The sequence below is a fragment of the Triticum aestivum genome, chromosome 4D (assembly GCF_018294505.1).
Source record: "Triticum aestivum cultivar Chinese Spring chromosome 4D, IWGSC CS RefSeq v2.1, whole genome shotgun sequence".
Classification (NCBI taxonomy): Eukaryota; Viridiplantae; Streptophyta; class Magnoliopsida; order Poales; family Poaceae; genus Triticum; species Triticum aestivum.
In genome coordinates, this window is record NC_057805.1 from 373587815 (window position 1) to 373612011 (window position 24197).

General features: G+C 46.5%; 2 protein-coding genes across 2 annotated transcripts; one reads left to right on the forward strand and one right to left on the reverse strand.

Annotated features, from left to right (window-relative positions):
* Positions 1 to 10375: 10375 nt before the first annotated feature.
* LOC123100062 (dynamin-related protein 4C-like) lies at positions 10376 to 12852 on the forward strand. The gene is made up of 3 exons (XM_044522052.1): positions 10376 to 11784; positions 11902 to 11978; positions 12020 to 12852. The coding sequence occupies exons 1-3, from the start codon at positions 10376 to 10378 to the stop codon at positions 12715 to 12717; spliced, it is 2184 nt and encodes a 727-aa protein (XP_044377987.1). The 3' UTR covers positions 12718 to 12852.
* Positions 12853 to 13450: 598 nt separating this feature from the next.
* LOC123097996 (putative metallophosphoesterase At3g03305) lies at positions 13451 to 17792 on the reverse strand. Its single transcript, XM_044519863.1, has 4 exons — positions 17406 to 17792; positions 16364 to 16605; positions 14132 to 15643; positions 13451 to 14050 (listed from the first exon to the last, which is right to left on the reverse strand). Exons 1-4 carry the CDS (start codon positions 17671 to 17673, stop codon positions 13928 to 13930), a joined length of 2145 nt encoding a protein of 714 aa, XP_044375798.1. The 5' UTR covers positions 17674 to 17792; the 3' UTR covers positions 13451 to 13927.
* Positions 17793 to 24197: the final 6405 nt, after the last annotated feature.

A 24197-nucleotide genomic window follows, 5' to 3' on the forward strand; every position in this document is an offset into this window, starting at 1 on the left:
TTACTAGGAAATTCTTTTTCATGATGATTTCTACTAAACTTGGAAAAATTAAACTCATGAGACTCATCACCAAAGCTAACACCCACAGTTTGTTTCTAGCAGTCTATCTTAGCATTAACTATGTTCAAGAAAGGTATACCAAAGATAATGGGACAGAAGTCATCTTGTGGGGAACCAAGGACAAGAAAATCAGTAGGGTACTTTACCTTCCCACACAAGACTTCAACATCTCTAACAATCCCAATTGGTGATATGGTGTCTCTGTTGGCAAGTTTAATAGTAACATCTATGTTTTCTAACTCAACAGGTGCTATGTCTTCCCTAATTTCTTGATATAACTTGTGAGGAATAGCACTCACACTAGCACCCATGTCACATAAACCATGATAACAGTGATCTCCTATTTTAACTGAGATGACAGGCAGGCCAACTACTGGTCTATTTTTACCCCTTTTTTCAGGTTTGGCAATTCTAGCAGCTTCTTCACAGAAGTAGATAACATGCCCATCCACATCTTCTTCTAAGAGATCTTTAACCATAGCAATATTAGGTTCAACTCTAATTTGTCCATATGGTTTAGGTGTTCTAACATAGTTTTTGTTAACCACAGTTGAAACTTTAACATGTTCCTTTATCCTAACAGGAAAAGGGGGGTTTTCAATATAAGCGGTAGGAACAACTGGATCAACATTATAGAGTATAGTTTCTTCTTTAACTGGTACTGGTTCTTTAGTTCCATCTTTAAGAGGTGGGTGATATTTAAACCACTTCTCTTTAGGGAGTTCAACATGAGTAGCAAATGATTCACAAAAGGAGGCTACTATCTCAGAGTCAAGTCCATATTTAGTGCTAAACCTTTGAAAAGCATCTGTATCCATAAAAGATTTAACACAATCATACTTAAGCTTTATACCTGACTCTTTACCTTCGTCGAGTTCCCAATCTTCAGAGTTGCGTTTAATTCTTTCCAAAAGATCCCTCCGGAATTCAATAGTTTTCTTCATAAAAGAACCAACACAAGAAGTATCCAGCATGGTTTGATCATTACGAGAAAGCCGAGCATAAAAGTTCTGAATAATAATTTCTCTTGAGAGCTCATGATTGGGGCATGAATATAACATTGACTTAAGCCTCCCCCAAGCTAGAGCGATACTTTCTCCTTCTCGAGGCCAAAAATTATATATAAAATTCCGATCACGATGAACTAGATGCATAAGATAATTTTTTTGGTGAAACTCCAATTTTAAATGATTCCAATTCCATGATCCAATATCATCGCATAGCCTATACCATGCCAATGACTTTCCCTTCAAAGATAAAGGGAAAACCTTTTTCATAACTTCATCCTTGGGTAAACTTGCAAGCTTAAACAATCCACAAATTTGTTCGACATGTATCAAGTGCATATCAGGATGTTCGGTTCCATCTCCTGCATAAGGATTAGCTAGCAATTGTTCTATCATACCCGAAGGAATTTCATATTCAATATTTTCAGTAGGTGTTGTAGGTTGAGGGGCAATTAATTGTGGTCCGGATGAGGTGAAGATACCCCTAACAAACCCCTCAAAGGATTGTTTTCCATAGTAGCAAGTGACAATAAATGTAAGCACACTATATAAATGTTTCCTTACCGAATTCCACTTACCAAAGGCGCTTCACTCCCCGGCAACGGTGCTAGAAAATAGCCTTGATGACCCACAAGGATAGGAGATCAATTGTAGCTCTTTTCGATAAGTAAGAGTGTCGAACCCAATGAGGAGCAGAAGGAAATGACAAGTAGTTTTCAGTAAGGTAGTGTCTACAAGTGTTGAAACTGTAAGTAGCGAGTAGTTTGATAGCAAGATAATTTGTAACGAGCAAGTAACAATAGTAGCAATAAGTATGCAGCAAGGTAGCCCAATCCTTTTGAGGCAAAGGACAGGCCAAAACGGTCTCTTATGATAAGCAAAGCGTTCTTGAGGGTACACGGGAATTTCATCTAGTTACTTCAATCATGTTGGTTTGATTTGTGTTCGCTGCTTTGATAATTTGATATGTGGGTGGACTGGTGCTTAGGTGATGTTCTTACTTGAACAAACCTCCTACTTATGATTAACCCTCCCGCAAGCATCCGCAACTACGAGAAAAGTATTAAGGATAAATCCTAACCATAGCATTAAACTCTAGGATCCAATCGTTCCCTTACGGAATAGTGCATAAACTGGGGTTTAAGTTTCTGTCACTCTCGCAACCCACCATCTATTTACTACTCCACAATGCATTCCCTTAGGCCCAAATATGGTGAAGTGTCATGTAGTCGACGTTCACATGACACCACTAAGGGAATCACAACACACATACTATCAAAATATCGAACACATATCAAGTTCACATGATTACTTGCAACATGATTTCTCCCGTGACCTCAAGAACAAAAGTAACTACTCACAAATAATCAACATGCTCATGATCAGAGGGGTATTAGTATGCATATGGATCTGAACATATAATCTTCCACCAAATAAACCATATAGTAATCAACTACAAGATGTAATCAACACTACTAGTCACCCCCTAGCAACAATCTATAGTTCCGGCAACAAGATTGAATACAAGAGATGAACTAGGGTTTGAGATGAGTTGGTGCTGGTGAAGATGTTGATGGAGATTGCCCTCCCCAAGATGGGAGAGTTGTTGGTGATGATGATGACGATGATTTCCCCCTCCGGGAGGGAAGTTCCCCCAGCAGAATCGCTCCGCCGGAGGGCAAAAGTGCTCCTGCCCAAGTTCCACCTCAAGACGGCGGCGCTCCGCCCCGAAAGTATTATTTTGATTTTTCTAGGTCAAAATGACTTATATACCAGAAGATGGGCACAGGAGGTGGGCCGAGGAGGCCACAACCCACCAGGGCGCGCCAGGGGGGCCTGGCACGGCCAGGTGGGTTGTGCCCACCTGGTGGCCCCCCTCCGGTAGTTATTGGCTCCAATATTTCTTAAATAATCCATAAAAAATCTCCTTAAAGTTTCAGCTCATTTGGAGTTGTGCAGAATAGGTGGCCTGACGTAGCTTTTTCAGGTCCAGATTTCCAGTTGCCGGAATTCTCCCTCTTGGTGTGTACCTTGCAAATTATGAGGGAAAAGGCATTAGGATTACTCCAAAAAGCATTATTATGGATAAAAACATTATAAATAACAGCAAGAAAACATGATGCAAAATGGACGTATCAAAGCGGCCCGAACCAAGCTTACATGTCGACATACATGAGACCGGTTCCACCGAGAGACATGCAACTAGTTTTGCACAAAGGTGGCTGGCGGATGTCTGTTTCTCCTACTTTAGTTGAATTGAATTTGAATGCGGTCGGTCCTTGAAGAAGGTTAAAACAGCAAACTTGATGAATCATCGCTGTGGTTTTTGCCGTAGGTAAGAACGGTTCTTGCTAGAAGCCCGTAGCAGCCACGTAAAACTTGCAACAACAAAGTAGAGGACGACTAACTTGTTTTTGCAGGGCATGTTGTGATGTGATATGGTCAAGACATGATGTGATATACATTGTTGTATGAGATGATCATGGATTGTAAATTTATCGGCAACCGACAGGAGCCTTATGGTTGTCTCTTTATTGTATGAAATGCAATCGCCATGTAATTACTTTACTTTATCTCTATGTGTTAGCAATAGTTGTAGAAGCAATAGTTGGCGAGACGACCACGACGCAATGATGGAGATCAAGGTGTCGAGCCGGTGACGATGGGGATCATGACGATGCTTTGGAGATGGACATCAAAAGCACAAGATGATGATGGCCATATCATGTCACATATTTTGATTGCATGTGATGTTTATCTTTTATGCATCTTATTTTGCTTAGAACGGCGGTAGCATTATAAGATGATCCCTTCACTAAATTTCAAGATAAAAGTGTTCTCCCTGAGTATGCACTGTTGCTAAAGTTCGTCGTTTCGAAGCACCTCGTGATGATCGGGTGTGATAGACTCTACGTTCACATACAACGGGTGTAAGACAGTTTTGCACATGTAGAATACTTGGGTTAAACTTGACGAGCCTAGCATGTACAGACATGGTCTCGGAACACTGGAGACCAAAAGGTCGAACGTGAGTCATATAGTAGATATGATCAACATAGAGATGTTCACCATTGAAGACTACCCATCTCACGTGATGATTAGACATGGGTTAGTTGATTTGGATCACGTATCACTTAGATAACTTGAGGGATGTTTATTTAAGTGGGAGTTTATTAGTAATTTGATTAATTGAACTTAATTTATCATGAACTTAGTCCTGATAGTATTTGCATATCTATGTTGTAGATCAATGGCCCGTGCTACCGTTCCCTTGAATTTTAATGCGTTCCTAGAGAAATCTAAGTTGAAAGATGATGGTAGCAACTACATGGACTGGGTCCGTAACTTTAGTATTATCCTCATTGCTGCACAGAAAAATTATGTCCTTGATGCACCGCTAGGTGACCCACCCGCTCCCGCTAATCTGGACGCTATGAACGCCTGGCAAACGCAGAATGATGACTACTCTAAGTTGAGTGTGCCATGCTTTACGGCTTAGAACCAGGACTTCAAAGACGTTTTGAACGTCATGGAGCATATGAGATGTTCCAGGAGTTGAAGTTAATATTTCAAGAAAATGCCCGGGTTGAGAGATATGAAGTCTCCAACAAGTTCTATAGCTGCAAGATGGAGGAGAACAGTTCTGTCAGTGAACACATACTCAAAATGTCTGGGTATCATAACCACTTGACTCAGCTGGGAGTTGATCTTCCAGTTGATAGTGTTATTAACAGAGTTCTTCAATCACTGCCACTAAGCTACAAAGGCTTCGTGTGAACTATAATATGCAAGGGATGAATAAAACGATTCCTGAGCTCTACGCAATGCTTAAGGCCGCGGAGGTAGAAATTAAGAAGGAGCATCAAGTGTTAATGGTTAACAAGACCACTAGTTTCAAGAAAAAGGGCAAAGGAAAGAAAGGGAACTTCAAGAAGAATGGAAAGCAAGTTGTCGCTCCCGTGAAGAAACTCAAAGCTGGACCTAAGCCTAAAACTGAGTGCTTCTACTGCAAAGGGAGTGGTCACTGGAAGCGGAACTGCCCCAAATACTTGACAGATAAGAAGGATGGCAAAGTGAACAAAGGTATATTTGATATACATGTTATTGATGTGTTCCTTACCAATGCTCGTAGTAGCGCCTGGGTATTTGATACTGGTTTGGTTGCTCATATTTGTAACTCGAAGCACGGGCTGCGGAATAAATGAAGATTGGCTAAGGACGAGGTGACGATGCATGTCGGGAATGGTTCCAAGGTCGATGTGATTGCCGTCGGCACGCTACCTCTATATCTACCTTCGGGATTAGTTTTAGACCTCAATAATTGTTATTTGGTGCCCGCCTTGATCATGAACATTATATCTGGATCTTGTTTATTGCGAGACGGTTATTCATTTAAGTCAGATAATAATGGTTATTCTATTTATATGAATAATATCTTTTATGGTCATGCACCCTTGAAGAGTGGTCTACTCTTGTTGAATCTCAGTTGTAGTGATACACATATTCATAATATTGATGCCAAAAGATGCAAAGTTGATAATGATAGTGCAACATATTTGTGGCACTGCCATTTAGGTCATATTGGTGTAAAGCGCATGAAGAAACTCCATGGGGATGGGCTTTTGGAATCACTTGATTATGAATCATTTGATACTTGCGAACCATGCCTCATGGGCAAGATGACTAAAACTCCGTTCTCCGGAACAATGGAGCGAGCTAATGACTTATTGGAAATAATACATACCGATGTATGCGGTCCGATGAGTGTTGAGGCACGCGGCGGGTATCATTATTTTCTGACCTTCACACATGATTTGAGTAGGTATGGGTATATCTACTTCATGAAACACAAGTCTGAAACATTTGAAAAGTTCAAAGAATTTCAGAGTGAAGTGGAGAATCATCGTAACAATAAAATAAAGTTTCTCCAATCTAATCGTGGAGGCGATATTTGAGTTACGAGTTTGGCCTTCATTTAAAACAATGTGGAATAGTTTCACAACTCACGCCACCTGGAACACTACAGCGTAATGGTGTGTTCGAACGTCGTGACCATACTTTATTAGATATGGTGCGTTCTATGATGTCTCTTACCGATTTACCACTAGCATTTTGGGGTTATGCATTAGAGACAGATGCATTCACGTTAAATGGGGCACCGTCTAAATCCATTGAGACGACACTGTATGAACTGTGGTTTGGCAAGAAACCTAAGCTGTCGTTTCTTAAAGTTTGGGGTTGCGACACTTATGTCAAAAGGCTTCAGCCTGATAAGCTCGAACCCAAATCGGAGAAGTGCGTCTTCATAGGATACTCTAAGGAAACAATTGGGTACACCTTCTACCACAGATCTGAAGGCAAGATCTTTGTTGCTAAGAATGGATCCTTTCTAGAGAAGGAGTTTCTCTCGAAGAAGTGAGTGGGAGAAACTAGAACTTGATGAGGTAATTGTACCTTCTCTCGAATTAGAAAGTAGCACATCACGGAAAACCGTTCCTGTGATGCCTACACCAACTAGAGAGGAAGCTAATGATGATGATCATGAAACTTCAGATCAGGTTACTACTGAACTTCGTAGGTCGACCAGAGCACGATCCGCACCAGAGTGGTACGGTAATCATGTCCGGGAAGTTATGTTATTAGACCATGGAGAACCATCGAACTATGAAGAAGCTATGATGAGCCCAGATTCTGATAAATGGCTTGAGGCCATGAAATCTGAGATAGGATCCATGTATGAGAACAAAGTGTGGACTTTGGTGGACTTGCCCGATGATCGGAGCCATAGAAAATAAATGGATCTTCAAGAAGAAGACTGGCGCTGATGGTAATGTTACTATCTACAAAGCTCGACTTGTCGCAAAAGGTTTTCGAAAAGTTCAAGGAGTTGACTACGATGAGACTTTCTCACCTATAGCGATGCTTAAGTCTGTCTGCATCATGTTAGCAATTGCCACATTTTATACTTATGAAATCTGGCAAATGGACATCAAAACCGCATTCCTTAATGGATTTCTTAAAAAAGAGTTGTATATGATGCAACCAAAAGGTTTTGTCGATCCTAAAGGTGCTAACAAAGTGTGCAAGCTCCCGCGATCCATCTATGGACTGGTGCAAGCATCTCGGAGTTGGAATATACATTGTGAGGAGGTGATCAAAGCATATGGTTTTATACAGACTTTCGGTGAAGCCTGTATTTACAAGAAAGTGAGTGGGAGCTCTGTAGCATTTCTGATATTATATCTAGATGACATATTGTTGATTGGAAATGATATAGAATTTCTGGATAGCATAAAAGGGTACTTGAATAAGAGTTTTTCAGTGAAAGACCTTGGTGAAGCTGCTTATATATTGGGCATCAAGATCTATAGAGATAGATCGAGACGCTTAATAGGACTTTCACAAAGCACATACCTTGACAAAGTTTTGAAGAAGTTCAAAATGGATCAGTCAAAGAAAGGGTTCTTGCCTGTGTTACAAGGTGTGAAATTGAGTCAGACTCAAAGCCCGACCACTGCAGAAGATAGAGAGAAAATGAAAGTCATTCCCTATGCCTCAGTCATAGGTTCTATCATGTATGTTATGCTGTGTACCAGACCTGATGTGTGCCTTGCAATAAGTTTGGCAGGGAGGTACCAAAGTAATCCAGGAGTGGATCACTGGACAGCAGTCAAGAACATCCTGAAGTGCCTGAAAAGGACCAAGGATATGTTTCTCGTTTATGGAGGTGACGAAGAGCTCGTCGTAAATGGTTATGTCGATGCTAGCTTTGACACTGATCCGGATGACTCTAAGTCACAAACCGGATATGTATTTTTATTTAATGGTGGAGCTGTCAGTTGGTGCAGTTCCAAGCGTCGTGGTGGGATCTACGTGTGAAGCGGAGTACATAGCTGCTTCGGAATCAGCAAATGAAGATACTGTGTCCCTAGTAAGCCTCTACTAGACTAGCTCGTTGATCAAAGATGGTTAAGGTTTCCTAACCATGGACATGTGTTGTCATTTGATAACGGGATCACATCATTAGGAGAATGATGTGATGGACAAGACCCATCCGTTAGCTTAGCATATTGATCGTTCGGTTTATTGCTATTGCTTTCTTCATGTCAAATACATATTGCTCCGACTATGAGATTATGCAACTCCCGGATACCGGAGGAAAACCTTGTGTTCTATCAAACGCCACAACATAACTGGGTGATCATAAAGATGCTCTACAGGTATCTCCGAAGGTGTTTGTTGAGTTGGCATAGATCGAGATTAGGATTTGTCACTCCGAGTATCGGAGAGGTATCTCTGGGCCCTCTCGGTAATACACATCATAAGCTTTCAAGCAAATGACTAAGGAGTTAGTTACGAGGTGATGTATTATGGAACGAGTAAAGAGACTTGCTGGTAATGAGATTGAACTAGGTATAGAGATACCGACGATCCAATCTCGGGCAAATAACATACCGATGCACAAAGGGAATTACGTATGTGGTCATAACGGTTCGACCGATAAAGATCTTCGTAGAATATGTAGGAGCCAATATGGGCATCGAAGTTCCGCTATTGATTATTGACCAGAGAGGTGTCTCGGTCATGTCTACATAGTTCTCGAACCCGTAGGGTCCGCACGCTTAACGTTCGTTGACGATATAGTGTTATATGAGTTATATGATTTGGTGACCGAATGTTGTTCGGAGTCCCGGATGAGATCATGGACATGACGAGGAGTCTCAAAATGATCAAGAGGTAAAGATTGATATATAGGATGATGGTATTCGGACACCGGAAGTGTTTCAGAGAAAACCGGATAGCCATCGGAATACCGGAGGGGGTACCGATCACCCCCGGGAGGGTATTGGGCGTATAGGGCCATAAGAGGGGAGCACACCAGCCCACAAGGGGCTGGCGCGCCCCCCATGGCAGCTGCCCAAGTGGGGAAAGGAAAGGGGGGAGGATTCGGCCTCCCCTTCCTTCTCTCTTCCCCCCTTTCCTTTCTTCTCCGGCAAATAAGGAAAAGGGGGGCGCCACTTGGGGAGGACCCCAAGTAGGATTCGGCCTACTTGGGGCGCCCTCCTGGTTGCTCCCACCTCCCCCCTCCTATATATATGTGGGAGGGGGGCGCCTAGCACAAGCACGACAATCCCTTAGCTGTGTGCGGCGCCCTCCTCCACCGTTTACACCCCCGGTCATATTTTCATAGTGCTTAGGCGAAGCCCTGTGGAGATCACTTCACCATCACCGTCACCACGTCGTCGTGCTGTCGAAACTCATCCACTACCTCGCTGTCTTGCTGGATCAAGAAGGCGCGGACGTCACCGAGCTGAAGGTGTGCTGAATGCGGAGGTGCCGTACGTTCGGTACTTGATCGGTTGGATCACGAAGAAAGTTCGACTACATCAACCGTGTTGTGAAACGCTTCTGCTTACGGTCTACGAGGATACGTAGACACACTCTTCCCCCTCTTTGCTATACATCTCCATGGATAGTTCATTGCGTGTGCGTAGAATTTTATTTTGTTTTCCATGCAACGTTTCCCAACAACACCTAACCCACATAGACATAGAAAACACATAGCATGGGTTAAGTAGCAAAGCACAATTCACAATTACTTACCATACCACTAGATACTTGATCCCACATGGTACATTGTTTGCACTTGTGAGTTGACCATCTAGATGCACTCTTCGAGCTTCATCTTGGTCAACCAACATCTTTACTTCAAGCTCTATATTGGTTTCTTGAAAGCCATAATGAACTCTTCATTTCCCTTCATCGCTTCAAGAAGATATCACCAAAGACTCTTTCATGACCATATCAAGTTTCACTATAAATATCACATTGGTCATCATTTGCTCTTCTAAAAACTCCATCATAATTTTTTGAGAGGCACAATGAATTCTTCACTCTAGTTGTTTGCTTCAAGACTTGATCAACCGAAACCCAACACATGAGCTCACCATGATCTTGTCTTGAAACCATAACTTCAATTCTTCTCTTTGATTATCCTCTCAAGCCCTTGATCCTTAAAAGCCCAAATATATTAATCTTTGAGATCCTCTAACAAACTCCACCTTGAATATATTTGGTTAGACTCATAGCGCTGGGGTACCTGGGCCGGCCCATAGCGCACGCACGTGAGCGCCAGCAGGAGCTCCCGAATTTCGGCCACCGTCCAAACACACCCATGGTCTTCACCAAGTGAGCCCATGTGTGATGGGCCGTCAGCTTCATAGCCTAATTTGGCCCTATAACCTTGCATCGAAGAACTGAACTCGAGGAATCGTCACTGAGAAAATGGGATAACTTCCCCCTAAAAAATGGAGAAAAGGGAAACTGAGAAGTCGGAACGGCCCGGGGATGAATGCTTCCAAGCTGCGCCCCGACGCTACAACTCGCCAGACACACAAAGCCCCCTCGCGTTCCGACTTCCGAGGTGGGAGCCCCGGCCGCTTCCTCTCCCTGCCCAAACTTTTCCTACCGTCGCGCACCATAAATGGACCCGCCACCCGGTACAAGCAGCACATTCCTCCAGCCAAGTTCGCAGCCACCCATCACTCGCTTCAGGCATGTCAGACCTCCAGATGGTGCTCAGCGACACAACGGCGGCCAGCGCCGTGACCGGGAGCGCCATCGCCGCCTCGTACAATGACCAGATACGGCCCCTCCTGGACGCCGTGGACCGCCTGCGCCACCTCAAGGTGACGCAGGAGGGCATCCAGCTCCCGACGATCGTGGTCGTGGGCGACCAGTCGAGCGGCAAGTCGAGCGTCCTCGAGTCCCTGGCCGGCATCAGCCTCCCTCGCGGCCAGGGCATCTGCACCCGCGTGCCGCTCGTCATGCGGCTCCAGGACGACCCCGCCGCCGACTCGCCGGTGCTTCAGCTTGAGTACAGCAACGGCCGCGTGGTGACCACCACGGAGGCCAATGTCGCGGACGCCATCAACGCCGCCACCGCGGAGATAGCCGGGTCAGGCAAGGGGATCTCCGACGCGCCCATCACCCTCGTCGTGCGCAAGCGGGGCGTGCCCGACCTCACCCTCGTCGACCTCCCCGGCATCACGCGCGTGCCGGTCCAAGGCCAACCCGACGACATCTACGACCAGATCGCCAGGATCATAAGAGAGTACATCGCGCCCAAGGAGAGCATCATCCTGAACGTGCTCTCCGCCACGGTCGACTTCCCGACGTGCGAGTCCATCCGCATGTCGCAGCAGGTGGACCGCACCGGGGAGCGCACGCTTGCGGTGGTCACCAAAGTCGACAAGGCACCCGAGGGCCTGCTGGAGAAGGTCACCATGGACGACGTGAACATCGGCCTCGGGTACGTCTGCGTCCGCAACCGCATCGGCGAGGAGACGTACGACCAGGCGCGAGTCGAGGAGGAGCGGCTGTTCAAGTATCACCCGCTGCTGTCAAAGATTGACAAGGACATGGTGGGCATTCCTGTGCTCGCGCAACGTCTCGTGCAGATTCAGGCGACCATCATCGCCAAGTGCCTGCCGGACATCGTCAGGCAGATCAACGACCGCCTTAGTCGCAGCAGCACCGAGCTTGACCAGATGCCACCGGATCTCAACAACGTTGCTGACGCTGTGAGGGAGTTCTTCCACATCCTCAAGCTGGTGTGCGCATCACTGGAGAAGATTCTTGTGAGGAGTGAGTTTGACGAGTACCCCGACGACAGCCATTTCCACGCCACTGCCCGTATTGCCGAGATGTTCGACAGGTATGCGAAGAAGCTGCCTGCACAAATCCCAAAGGGCAGTGACCAGCTGTTTCTGATGGAGGAGATGAGAGTGCTGGAGGAGACCAAGGGCATCAACCTCCCCAACTTTCTGCCAAGGTCGGCATTCCTCGTCTTGCTCAAGAAGAAGGTGGATACAGTCATGCAGGTAAATGGTCTTTATATCACTGAACCTTGTTCTTTTACTATTACTAGTATTTAGGTCAATGCATGAAAGGCAACTCAAAGAAATATTTTTATTGTCGTCAGGTGCCGCACGACCTTGTGAACGAGGTCTGGAATTACGTCGAGGACATTGTCGTCAAGGTACTCATGCAGCATTCAGACAACTTCCCTCAGGTGCAGTCGGCCTGTCGCCGCGCAGTCCAGGGCATGTTCGAGAAGGCACGAGCGCGATCTGCCCAGCACGTCAAGGAGCTGATCGAGATGGAGAAGGTGGCCGACTACACGGCCAACCCCGACTACATGAAGACATGGTCGGAGATCATGCAGTGTCATGACAGGTTCATGAAGGCCGTGGAGGACAAGTCCAAATCAGCAAAGATCACCCTTGAGTTTTTTGGAGAGGTGGACGTGTCCCACATGAGGGCGCACGCCGACCTGGCAAGGCAGGCGTTCGACCTCAGGGCGCGCCTGACCGCGTACTGGAAGAGCATCATGCTCCGGCTCATCGACGGCCTGGCCCTGCACATCCTCCTCGGCGTCAAGCGGCTCGTGGAGAATGATCTGGAGGAGGAGCTCGCCAACGAGCTGCTGCGCAACAAGATGGCCGGGATGGAGCGGATGCTCACGCCGTCGCCGAGCAGCGGCACCAAGCGCGAGCGCCTCAAGAAGAGCATCGTGCTGCTTCGCCAGTCCAAGGAGGTTGTGGGGAGCATCATGGACAGGATCTGCGCCTCAGGTGAACTCGTCTGAGCTGGGCATGTGATGATGTGCCGTTGGGGATTATGGCTGGTACTCCTTTTTTTTTTTGAAACTGGGTACTCCATATTTTGGATGGTGCGGTTTGGTGTGACAAATGCTATGGTTCTAGTTAGCATGCTGGGTCCTGTTATGTTATCAACTTTAATTCCTCTGAGAACCTTATGTTCTGTTATGGAATCGTACTGCAAGTCCTTAATGCTTTCAGTGTTATTTAATCTATGTTTACTTCGCGTCCAACGTTGTCGTCGGCCATGCATCTGTTAGAACCAACAATTGCCGGCCATGCCCCGTTTTGGGAGAAGCTAGCTTATTTGTTAGAACCAACAATTGTCGGCCATGCATCTGTTATTAGAACCAACAATTGTCGGCCATGCATCTGTTAGAACCAACAATCGGCCATGCTCTTGGAAAACAAGCTAGCTTTTTTTTTTTTTTTTTTTTGAGTTTAGATTGCTTACCACATGTGTCACATGGTACAAGCTAGCTTATGTTTGGTTCATTTGCTGATTGCCAACATTTGCCATACTTTTTTGCAATCAAAATTTCACATTTCTGCCATACATGCCTCTAAGGCATTCAAAATTACACTTTTTGCCATCTAAGGCAATCAAAATTGCAGCCATACATGTTGTCGCATTAGATTATCAACTAAGCAGCACACAAAAAAAGATTACCAACTAATTGCTCCTTCTATAGGATTTTTGAAGGATTAGAATCCTTACAATTTCTCGTAAGTTGGTCATTTGATTAATTGGAAAGAACTCATTTGCACTACATTTCATCCTCTTTTTACAATTCATTTGTTTTTCCTATGGCACCAAACAAACTCTGCTAATCCTATAGAGTGGGCATGCCACTTCAATCCCATATTTTTCTTATTCCTGCATTTTGAGAATCCTGCAAATCATAGGAAAGTTTGATGGGGCACCAGGTTAAGATACAAGAAACAGCCACTAGGATTGTGTGTGTGTGTTTTGCTTTCCGGTCTGATCCTAGCTTAGCTAGTGACTTGTCCTAACTTAGCTTTATTACAACTTAAAACAGTTTCTTCTATTCGATAATTTCTTAGTTGCAAAGGGTAGCGCGTTCCAGGTTCTGGTATACAACAGGAGTAAGTACCCAAGCACAGTAGCATTGTGCAGTAGGCAGCTGGTGCACCAACACCAGTTGCCTTCAGAAATACACAGTTCTGAGTTCTACGCTAACCTACAGGGAGCACTGTGCAGTAGGCAGCAACACTTAATAGTAATATTGGCATCCATGTTAATGGGGGAGACAAGGCAACTGGTGTTGACCCATAGGCTGACATTAACATTGAAGAAAGCTGCACAAAGAAAAAACTCTTATGTTAACACTAAAATGTGAAATATCTACACTAGAAAGCTGGGCTAATAGAAATACCCACCTTCAAATGTATCGTGGCCGTGATCAAGCACGCGAGTAGAATTATCCTTCTTGTCCAGCCACCAAAAAATTTGATCAACACGAACTTTATCTTGCTCTTGCAAGATAGGTTCATTAAAGCTCCTGGACCTGGAGAACCTGGCAGAAAGCATGCTGCCTCAGCCGTTGTATCTGCTGTGTTAGCTCTGTCTTCTGCTCTTCTATGGTACCGCAAATAAGCAGCAGCCCTTTCTGCAAACAAGCCATATGCAAGGACTACTACAGGGACAACCACCAGGTATAGGAAAGGCAGGGTGATCACCATCACATCTGGGCTGCTCAGCTTGTAGTTTGCCATACCAAAAGGTATGCTCCATCCAGATATGTACATTTGAGCAATTTCTCCATTTTCAGATGTTGCATGACCCCAAAACCACGGCATCTGGGTGATCCAAAGAACATACAGGGACAAAGAAAACCAGAACGGTTTGCTGTTTGCACCCTCCATTAAAAACAAGACCAACCAAAACCAAGCCTTTCGCTGCTGGACAGGGGATGTTAGAATTGACAAAGCCCACCTTTGATGTGATGACTTTTTCTTTAGAAAATGGTACAGGACTTGTGGAATGAATAACAACAGAATGGTGAAGGCTAAATTACTCCAGAGGAGAACTTTATAAGCGTCTTCCCATTCAACTTCAAATATCAAACGGTTGAGCCATGGGCGGTGTAGAATCGCTATCTTGCCCTCGACTGAAAATGGTCTTCGCTCACTTAAGGTCTTCTTACCATTAGAATCTAGCACGATCACTTGCAACCAGTAGCGAGTAGGAGATGGACTTTTGTAATTTTTAGCATTCCACTTGGCATGGAACAAAGGTTTCTGAGAAGAACTGGCAACAGGTAGCAGAGGCATCTCCTCAACTATCTTGAACTCATTATGAGAATCAAAAACTATTGCACTTACATTGAGGATAGGTTCTTCAGAGAAGACAAGAACGTTTATATAATTTCTAGGTGGCCCCTTCTTTGATTCCAATATATTCATATTTCTTGAATCTGTTGGATAAGTGATCAAGATAGAAGTTTGGAATGGTTGGTTTAACGTATGGTCAATGAAAGAGACTGCTCCTCCGTCTATTGCTAAAATCCTCATCAATCTGGACTCTTTCCAGTCTCCAAGTTCCCATTCCCAAAAGCTTGAAGAGCACTCTTCTGTTCTCATTTGATGATGCCTCCAAAGCTGCTTACTAACTTTCGCATGCAGATGACCGCATAGGTATGCTGAAATTGACTGCCTTGCAAACACGCTTTCATAACGCTGTCCTCCTTCAGATGAAGTAGTGAACGACATAGGGAAATGTCCAAATACAACTTTTGTAATCGGAACATTTGAATGATTGGTCCAGTACCCTAATTCTGAATTAACTGCTTCTATCCTCTTATCAGTAGGATGTCCAAATAAATTTGTAGGAAACCGAATGCCAACACTCATTGTATCATCGATGCCCAAGAATAAATAACTTCTATCTCCCTACAATACCTTTTAGGACAAAAAATCAGTTCCGGCATTGCAAGTACGATTAACATACATATGTAATCATCAGAATATATCATGAACAATTAGTTCCATAAACTCATTTCAGAACTAGGAATCAAGAATTCTACCAAAATGCTTCTCTCTGGTATTGCTGTGGTCCGATTAGACTTAAATATATGCCAGCTGGTTGAAAGACACTATAAGGTGCAGATATCATGGAACACTTGGTTCTTCACAAACAAAATGATTGGATATTAATTTGCAGTGCTGCACACTAATCCATTTCCTGTGGCAATAGTTAATGTCTGTACCGAAAAGGTTCTAGCTGCATTAGTATAGTACTCCTCAAGTCCGCATTGTACTTGTTTATGTATGTCATATTTTATAACTTATTATTGATGTCTCAACCTAATCTCAATTCACAAAAGATTGATATTATCATATTAATATTGAAACATTAGTTTCTTGTTGTACCAGGTGACAAGGAAATTTGTTCAAGATAATGTGCTCTCTCATATGCATTATCATTCATCACAATCTATTGCACTGTAAAATTAGTAGACTATGTTAACACGGAAACTCTGCCAGCAAATCTGTTAAAGGTTACACTTCGAATAACCAGGGAAACATATCACCGCATTATCAGTTAAAACAGTCATCTTGAAAAAGTAGAAGATGCTTCACAAGAAGTGCTGACAAAGTGACGAAACGTACCTGGAGCATTATGCTATTAATGGTGCTTAATCGGCCAAGCTGTGAGTTAACACTGTAAGTTGAAAAGAAGTCCAATTCGCTTCCTCTATAGGGAACTCCATATGTATCATGATTGCCTCTAATATCAAATATCCTCCTCTTATCAATACCGCCTTTTGCAACAAGTGCATCAATAGTTTTCTTGTATGTAATCCATTCATCTTCATCCTGTCTGGATGTAGTTCTTTTACTATTTTTTGCATCTAACAAGATCGAAGTTATAATACAATCAGTGAAGTGTTCAAAAAATTACAGGAACGACAGCATAATCCTTCTTATACCATCTGTTTGTAATTATTTTCACTTATCAGAGGAGTTCTCTCTACAATATACTGTAGAATGTATGTACCAAGTATGGATATGCTGGTGTGAAATTTTCTCTCTTATAACCAGAAACAAAGAATGAAAAGATGAAATCATCCAAGAAAAACGTTCCAGTAGGCCAACAATTCGATTCAGTTCAACTTTCAAATTTTCCAGCTACCACCAATTCTGAGTTTTATTAACCAACAATGTAGGTTGATTCCTCCGCATTCTGAAGTGACTGGGGATTTATCTCTTTCTACTGTAACAAAGCCGCTTCGTTCTATACTGGTATTGGGGAGTGAAGACTTAAAGGTCCATGAACTAATTCTAAACTAGACTCTCCAGACAGTCAGTCAAGATGAAACAAACCATCCAGTCTGAACAGCAATAGCACCTAGCATCTCTGGAGTTGTTCCAAATTTTACATCGTTGCACAGTATGTTACATCACGAATGATAAGTTCCAATTCAGGGTGTTCAAATATATTTGACTCGGTTTTTAGTGAGTTTGTATGCTTCATAATCATTTATCCTCATAAACTAGACTCGGAGTACCGAATATCATTGCATGACCGTAGGAAATTCGTGTGAAATTAGGAAATAGTGCATCAAACGAACTACTGGGGGACCAATTGCGAAAGCTATAACGATGTGCACCGCAGATTCAAGATTCATGGAGATAGGCGGAGAGGGCGCACCGGTGATGTCGCCGGAGACCAGGAGGAGGTGGGGGCGGATGGTGCGAAGGGCAGAGCCGAGGAGGCTCACTAGGTCGGCGGCGCGGTCCGGGTGGTAGGCGCTGATGTGGAGGTCGCTGACCTGCACCACCCACGCTACGTCGCCGTCCATGGGGAAGGCCGACCTCGCCACCGCCCCGTCGTCGTCGGCCGCCGTCCATGGGGCAGAAAGCGGCAGGATGAAGAGGAGGAGGGGGAGTATGAGAGGATGCGAGATTTTGGACGCCATCGCTGGGAAGCTCTTGCCGCCGGTGGAAGATCCGGCTGGGATCGGTGCGGCAGGGGATCGTGCGAACGATGCCGTGATACTTCAGGGGAAAAAACGATGCCGTGATACTGTTGCGTGTTATGTCGTGTCGAAGAGGTTGGTGCTCGTTCAGCGAGGCAGGGATTCCAGTGTTTTTTGTTTTCCTAAAATCTAAAAAGTGCATACGCACTGACAGATCGAGCGGCCGCTCGATCTGGCTCGTATCGTCGCCCGCGTGGCCAGGTGCCATCTGGTCGGGGTGTGTTCCCAAGCGCGGTCTCCAACCTCGCCTCTTACATGCGCAGCTCCTCCTCGACATCCAGCGTCTTCCATTATCGACCCCCACCATCCGCATCACCGTCGACGCCGCTGACCACCCGTCCGCCTCGGATCCATCCACTCGGTGGGTGGCAGCTGCCGCATCTGCTGGAATCTGGCTGCTCGGTGGAGATCCGTAGCAGGAGGTCCAGGAGGGGAAGGAGGTGGCTGCACCGGGGAGGTCGCCGTGCTGCTCCTGGTGGTGGTGCTCCTCGCCGTCGGCCTCCAGCCCCTGCTGCTGGTGATGCTATGACCAGCTACGGCCCCTCCTCCCCCGACATCGCAGATCACCAGATCGAAGTGGCATGGTCGAGAGGGAGGTAGTGGTCGAGGTCGTGGGGGTGGGGGAAGGCAAAGGGGGAGGGGGAGTGTCGTGGAATTGTCACGGCAGATGTCCTCGAGTTAGGACTTAGTCGTGGAGCCATCGCAATTAGGAAGCTTGAAGGGGTTAAGTGGGACAAGGAACACGAGGGTTTATACTGGTTCGGCCCCTTACGGTGAAGGTAAAAGCCTACGTCCAGTTGAGGTGGTATTAATCAGGGTTTCGATAACCAGGGAGCTAAACAGCTATGCCCGGCTCTCGATCAGATTGTTGTCGTCCCTAAACCGCTGCCGGGTCGTCCCTTTATATAGGGAGGTTGACACCCAGCGGCCCTTAGAGTCCCGGCCGGCTCATAAGAGTGTCCGGCTCGGACTCTAAACAATACTTGCCTTACACTACAAGTCTACTATAACAATAAAGATTGTACTACGGGCTTTAAGCCATCGCCGGGTCTCAGCCCATCTCTGGCCCATTATCTTGAAACTTAGCTCCGGGCTTCTGGCAATGACCCTTAGTGTAACCCGGCCCTCCTGGCGGGTGACTCCCAGGTCTATATCCTCAACATTAGGCCCCAGATTGACTTGAGCCGGCTCGTGTCAATCTTCAACTCTGCCGACAGAAAAATCTCCGGCTTACCGTTCGTGTGAAGGCCATAACCCGGAGTGACGTCATTCTCCGGACTCCGGATAATCCGCCGTGACGTCATCCTCCATTAAGTCCGTTTTTTACTCCGCCAGATCCACAACGGATCTCTGCTTTTACTGTCTTTGCGAAAATCGAGGCGCCGTGAGGGGGAGATAACCACGCCGTGGTCTCCTTGAATCTCGCGCCCACTTATGACTTACCTTATAAATAGGCCGGCCCGGCACTCTCTTCTCACACTCTCCTTCTTCTTCCTCGCGCTGTCGTTCCTCTGCCCGAGCTTCTGCCGCCGCCGCCGCCGTCGCGCCCCTGATCTTCATCGACCCGGCCGCTGCATCACCCTGACCCGGACCAGATAACGGCGGCGACCTTCGCTCTTCCTCAACTCCGGTGAGTCTTCTCTGCCTTGCTAGAACAAATCTGTGGTAGGGTTCCTCCCGTTCTTCGTGTTCGTCACCTTTGCCCAGAAACTCGGCAGTCCTCGTCACCACTGTAGTCGGTTGATCTTTGTCCTTGCGTAAAACCACTGCGGTAGACGTTCGGAACTCATTTCATCCGCAAGAAATCCTCTTTTTACTGCATAAGAACTGTGTTCAACCTCAGGAACTTCTCCTGCCTCTGTTTTTTAGGTCTAGAAAATTTTCTCTGCTCCGACTATTTTGATCCAAAAAAGTTACGGTAGTATGTGAAACCTGTTTACCACACTTAGTAAAAACGCAACCATTGAATCTCGGCGGCTTACATGTCCGGTTTAAAGAGAACCATGCTCTGTAAAATCCTCCGACTTAACTGCAGTAAGCCGTAGATGACCAACTTAACCTGAAAGCCCCGACAGCTTAGATAACCCACCATATCAATATATATCATTAGTCCCCTTCATAAGCCGTCACTGTAGTTTGAATGATAATCCCCGGCTTATAATTAACCCGGACACTTTTCTCTTCCTCATAGACCACCAACCGTCACCATGCCTCCCAAGGCTCCCATCACTTGCAACTGGATGAGATCCAACGTCACTGATGAGACCCTGGCCAACTTCGTTAAGTCCGGATATCTGCCCAGGAAGGAAGTGATGTCCTACCGTGCCCCTGATCCGTCAGAAGAAAAACCATAGCCGAGGGAGGGGGAGGTAGTGATCTTTGCGGACCATATGAGCCGGGGCTTCGCACCGCCCGGCTCAAAATTCTTCCGGGATGTGCTCAACTTCTTTGACCTTCGACCTCAGGATATAGGACCCAATTCCATATCCAACATCTGCAACTTCCAAGTCTTTTGTGAAGTATATCTTGGAGAAGAGCCGAGTCTACTGCTCTTCAGAGAGCTGTTTTATTTGAACCGCCAAAATGAGTGTGCCAACGGGCCAAGTCTAGAGTTAGGCGGCATCTCCATCCAGCGACGTAGGGACTGTCTATTCCCTTACGCAGAGCCGCTGAGCCACCCTAAGGACTGGAATATGACTTGGTTCTACTGCCAAGATACATCCCCGGCTGACGAGAATCCACTGCCCGGCTTTCGCCCAACACGCCTGGAGCCGACTCACCCGTTATCCAACAAATTTACTGCCGCGGAACGCCAACCTTTGCTTCCAACGATCAACAAGATCAAGGCCCTGCTAGGCAATGGTCTGAACGGAATTGATCTGGTCCGGGTCTGGATCTCATGGCGGGTGATCCCATTGAGCCGCCGCCCCGGCTTAATGTGTGAGTACACCGGGCGAAAGGATGACCCGCAGAGGCACAGTCCCAATGATCTTCCAGAAGACGTTGCTGAAGAAGAGACCAAGGCTCTGTTAAACGAGAGCCTGGCAGACTGTGGAAGAACCGGGCTAGCCCCGTTCTGCAAGACCAATCCAGCCCCAGCGGTAAGCCGCTGACTTTAACCTTTCAGCTTCTTTGATATGTCACCTTGCTCTGAACCATTTCAAGAATTCATTACTGTATTTCTCAGGCTGATGATAAATTCTGGCGGGTCAAGTATGACCATGAGGCGGCCAAGAAGGCCAGGAAGGCGAAGAAAGCCGCCAAGAGAGCCGCCCCTCGCAAAAAGGGAAACAGACCCACTGCTTCGGAGCTGCTGCAATTAAGCGATAGCTCCGAGTCAGAGGTAACCCTTAAACCTTTAAACTCTTGCCATATTTATTGTTTGCTGCTGTCCACTTTACCATCATTTTGCTTATTGACAGGATGACACCGGCGCCAGCAACCCGGTGATTGAAGAGGTAACATTACTCCCCTCCGACTCGGAGCCTTTGCCACAGCTGAAAGTCCGAAGGGTAACCCGGAAAGTAAGCTTTTCTCATCCATTAGCTCATCAAGACCCTCAATTTCTTTTGAAGCAGCAGGTTCACGAAAGCCGGCGTCTCACCCGGGCCCGCAAGGACACCGACCTCTCCGCCGGGTTACCCGACGCGACAAGGAAACGTCGCACCGAGGTCTTTTCTCACTTGTACCATTTTCATCCGTTGGCGGGTGTTATCCGTCAACCGCTTAATTCTTCTGACTCCAATTACCAGGAGACCTCCCCTTCTTCTGGTGACTCCATGCAGTCAAGTCTACCGGCCTTCAAAACTGCACCCGGGTAATAACAATCACCTTACATTACCTGTCTGTATTTACTCTTTGTATGCCTAACACTTCTGTCTTTTCAGTGCCCAGGCAAAGCTCACCAAAAGAGCAAAGAAGACCAGGTCAGCCGGAGTGCCGGACTTGCCTGAGCCGGAGACGACGGCTCAAGATCCGCCAGCCGCCTCCGAGGCCACCATTCCCATGGATACGGCGCCTGAAGCCCCTGCCCCGACCACCAAGACAACGACCGAAGCGTCAGCTAATCCGGAGGCCTCCGGCTCAACCCCACCGGCTAACGACCCGGACGTGGTAATTACCCGGACGGAGTATGTTGAGCCGGGGAGGCCGACCGCACTGGCCCAATGCTCCGCGAAGGGGGAGCTGCTGCGACCCCACCGGGCGACTCTGGATCTCTCGGGCTACCCCGATTTGAGCATTGGAGAGCTCGTTTCTGGCTACATCAGCCAGGTTCACAAGAGCCGGGACGCGGAGATCGCCATGGTCAATCAGATCCAACAAAAGTCTGAGGTAACCTTCTGCTGTCTTCTTACTTTCCGCATAGTGATCCTTGTCATGCTAGCCCCCAAGTCTATAACTTATACTTGGCATATGTTGTAGACTTAGAGTCCGGCTTACTTAATTGAACCGGCAGTACGTAGATAGACACGTTCAATATGCATTAGCCCCCAAGTGCCAAGTGTCTTTGCTTGGAAAGCGCTTGGGACTTTATAGAATGACTGTTAATAACCCGGAAATATATGCAGGCTGTTGGCAAGAAATTAGAGTCGGACCTGGCGGATCTCAAGAGCCGGCTGAAGGCACAAGAGATGGAGACCCGGAAGGCAAACGCCAAGTTTGTCTCCAGCATCACTGCTCAAGAAAAGTTGAAGACCGAATTTGATGCTGAGCGGAAGGCCTGGGCTGAAGAGAAAGCCGCACTGGTAACCCGGGCGGAACAGGCGGAGAAGGCACTCTCTGAAAAAACCGCCGAACTCTCCAGCCTAAAGCGCCAGGTGTCCCAAATGGTAGCTGCCATCTTCGGTAAGTCGCCTCACCGGCTTTCATTCATGTTAGAATGTTTACATCTCCTGATTCATCCTTATCACCGGGTCATCTGATGTTGTTAAACAGGTTCCAGAAGCGCCAACTTGAACCAGAGCGTGGTCACCAAGCTAAAGGCCGTGTACACCCTGGTGGAACAACTCTACACCGGGTCACAGCGCGCTTTAGCTGTGGTGGCCCTATCCAACGAGGTGCCAACCCATCTGGCCGAAGTCCTGCGCCGGCTCGCTGTTCTGCCACAGCGGATCCAGGAGCTACGCCGAGCCTCCGCAAGATCCGGAGCAATTGCCGCACTGAGCCGGGCCAAAGCATTCCTGCCGGAGCTAGACCCGGCAGACATCGCACTGGGTTACCCGAGCTTGAAGGAAGACGGCTCCGCCTTCGACCAGCAGGACTTCGCGGCATGTGTTAAGGCTGTACGCCCGGTGGCCACCATCATCGGGAACGACACCGACTTAACCAAGTATTAGCCGGGGTACAACGCGGAGAATCAGAGGATTCCAACCCCTCGCTATGAAGCTATCAATCTGATTCCTCCGGCTCGCCAGCACACCTTCGCCCCGGAGATTAACCCGGCCGGGTTAATCGACGAAGAAGCTCAGTTCGAAGCTCTCCGCGGCATCAACTGGAAGTCATCAACCTTCGAGGTCTCGGGATCAACCGGAGCAGAGGACGAGCCGGGGACTTCAACCCAGCAGGCATCGTAAAGCGGCTGGCGGTTCATCGAACAACGCTCCAACCTTGAGACTTGAGGAATTTTGTAATAGACTAGGTGCAACATTTTATCTCTGCCGTGCCATCGTGCACGTAATGAACGCTGAAATCCCTTGAAATTATCCTTTGTGTTCTTCCGGGTCGTAATTATCCCTTTGTCCTTCTCAACCTTAAAAGGTGCCTTTAAGTATCTGCATAGAAAGGTAAATCACAAATCGCAAGGCGGCTTACCGCCCTGAGAATCAGGTGTTTGAGATGGATAACCTGGAATACGAACCGAAAAGACTGGCCCTTAACTATACTCTGAACATAGCTGTGATAACACACTTAACAGCCTGTAAGCATACTTCCGGTTTAAATAATCCGGGTAGCACGGTTGGTACCTTAACTCGAATTTACTTGTCTTGATGACATCCATGATGTTCAACTAACAAGATAAACCAAAATTAAGCCGGTAAGTGAGACCCGGCAGTACATACTTTGACATGATCAGAGTAGACTTGTGATAAAATATAAAAACTTAGGGGCTTCCGGTTCGAATACGACCAGAAACTCGGTCCAAAGGGGTTAAGCTAAGATTCGGATACGATCATATAGCCCCCAGTGGGTGTGGCGATGCCAATCAAGAGGGTATCGACAGCTATGTTCTCTTTGGTTCGAATACGACCCATGTTTGAACAGGAAGCCCCCAAGTGATTCTGAAAATTGTTTAACGACGCTGATTCGAATACGATCCATGTCGGTTCTCAGAGGGGTTACACTATGATTCAAATATGACCAGAGGCAACTTCCCAATGAGCTCGGCACTTTGCCAATCAAATGGGTATCGACAGCTATGTTCTCTTGGGTTCGAATACGACCCATGTGTGAACAGGAAGCCCCCA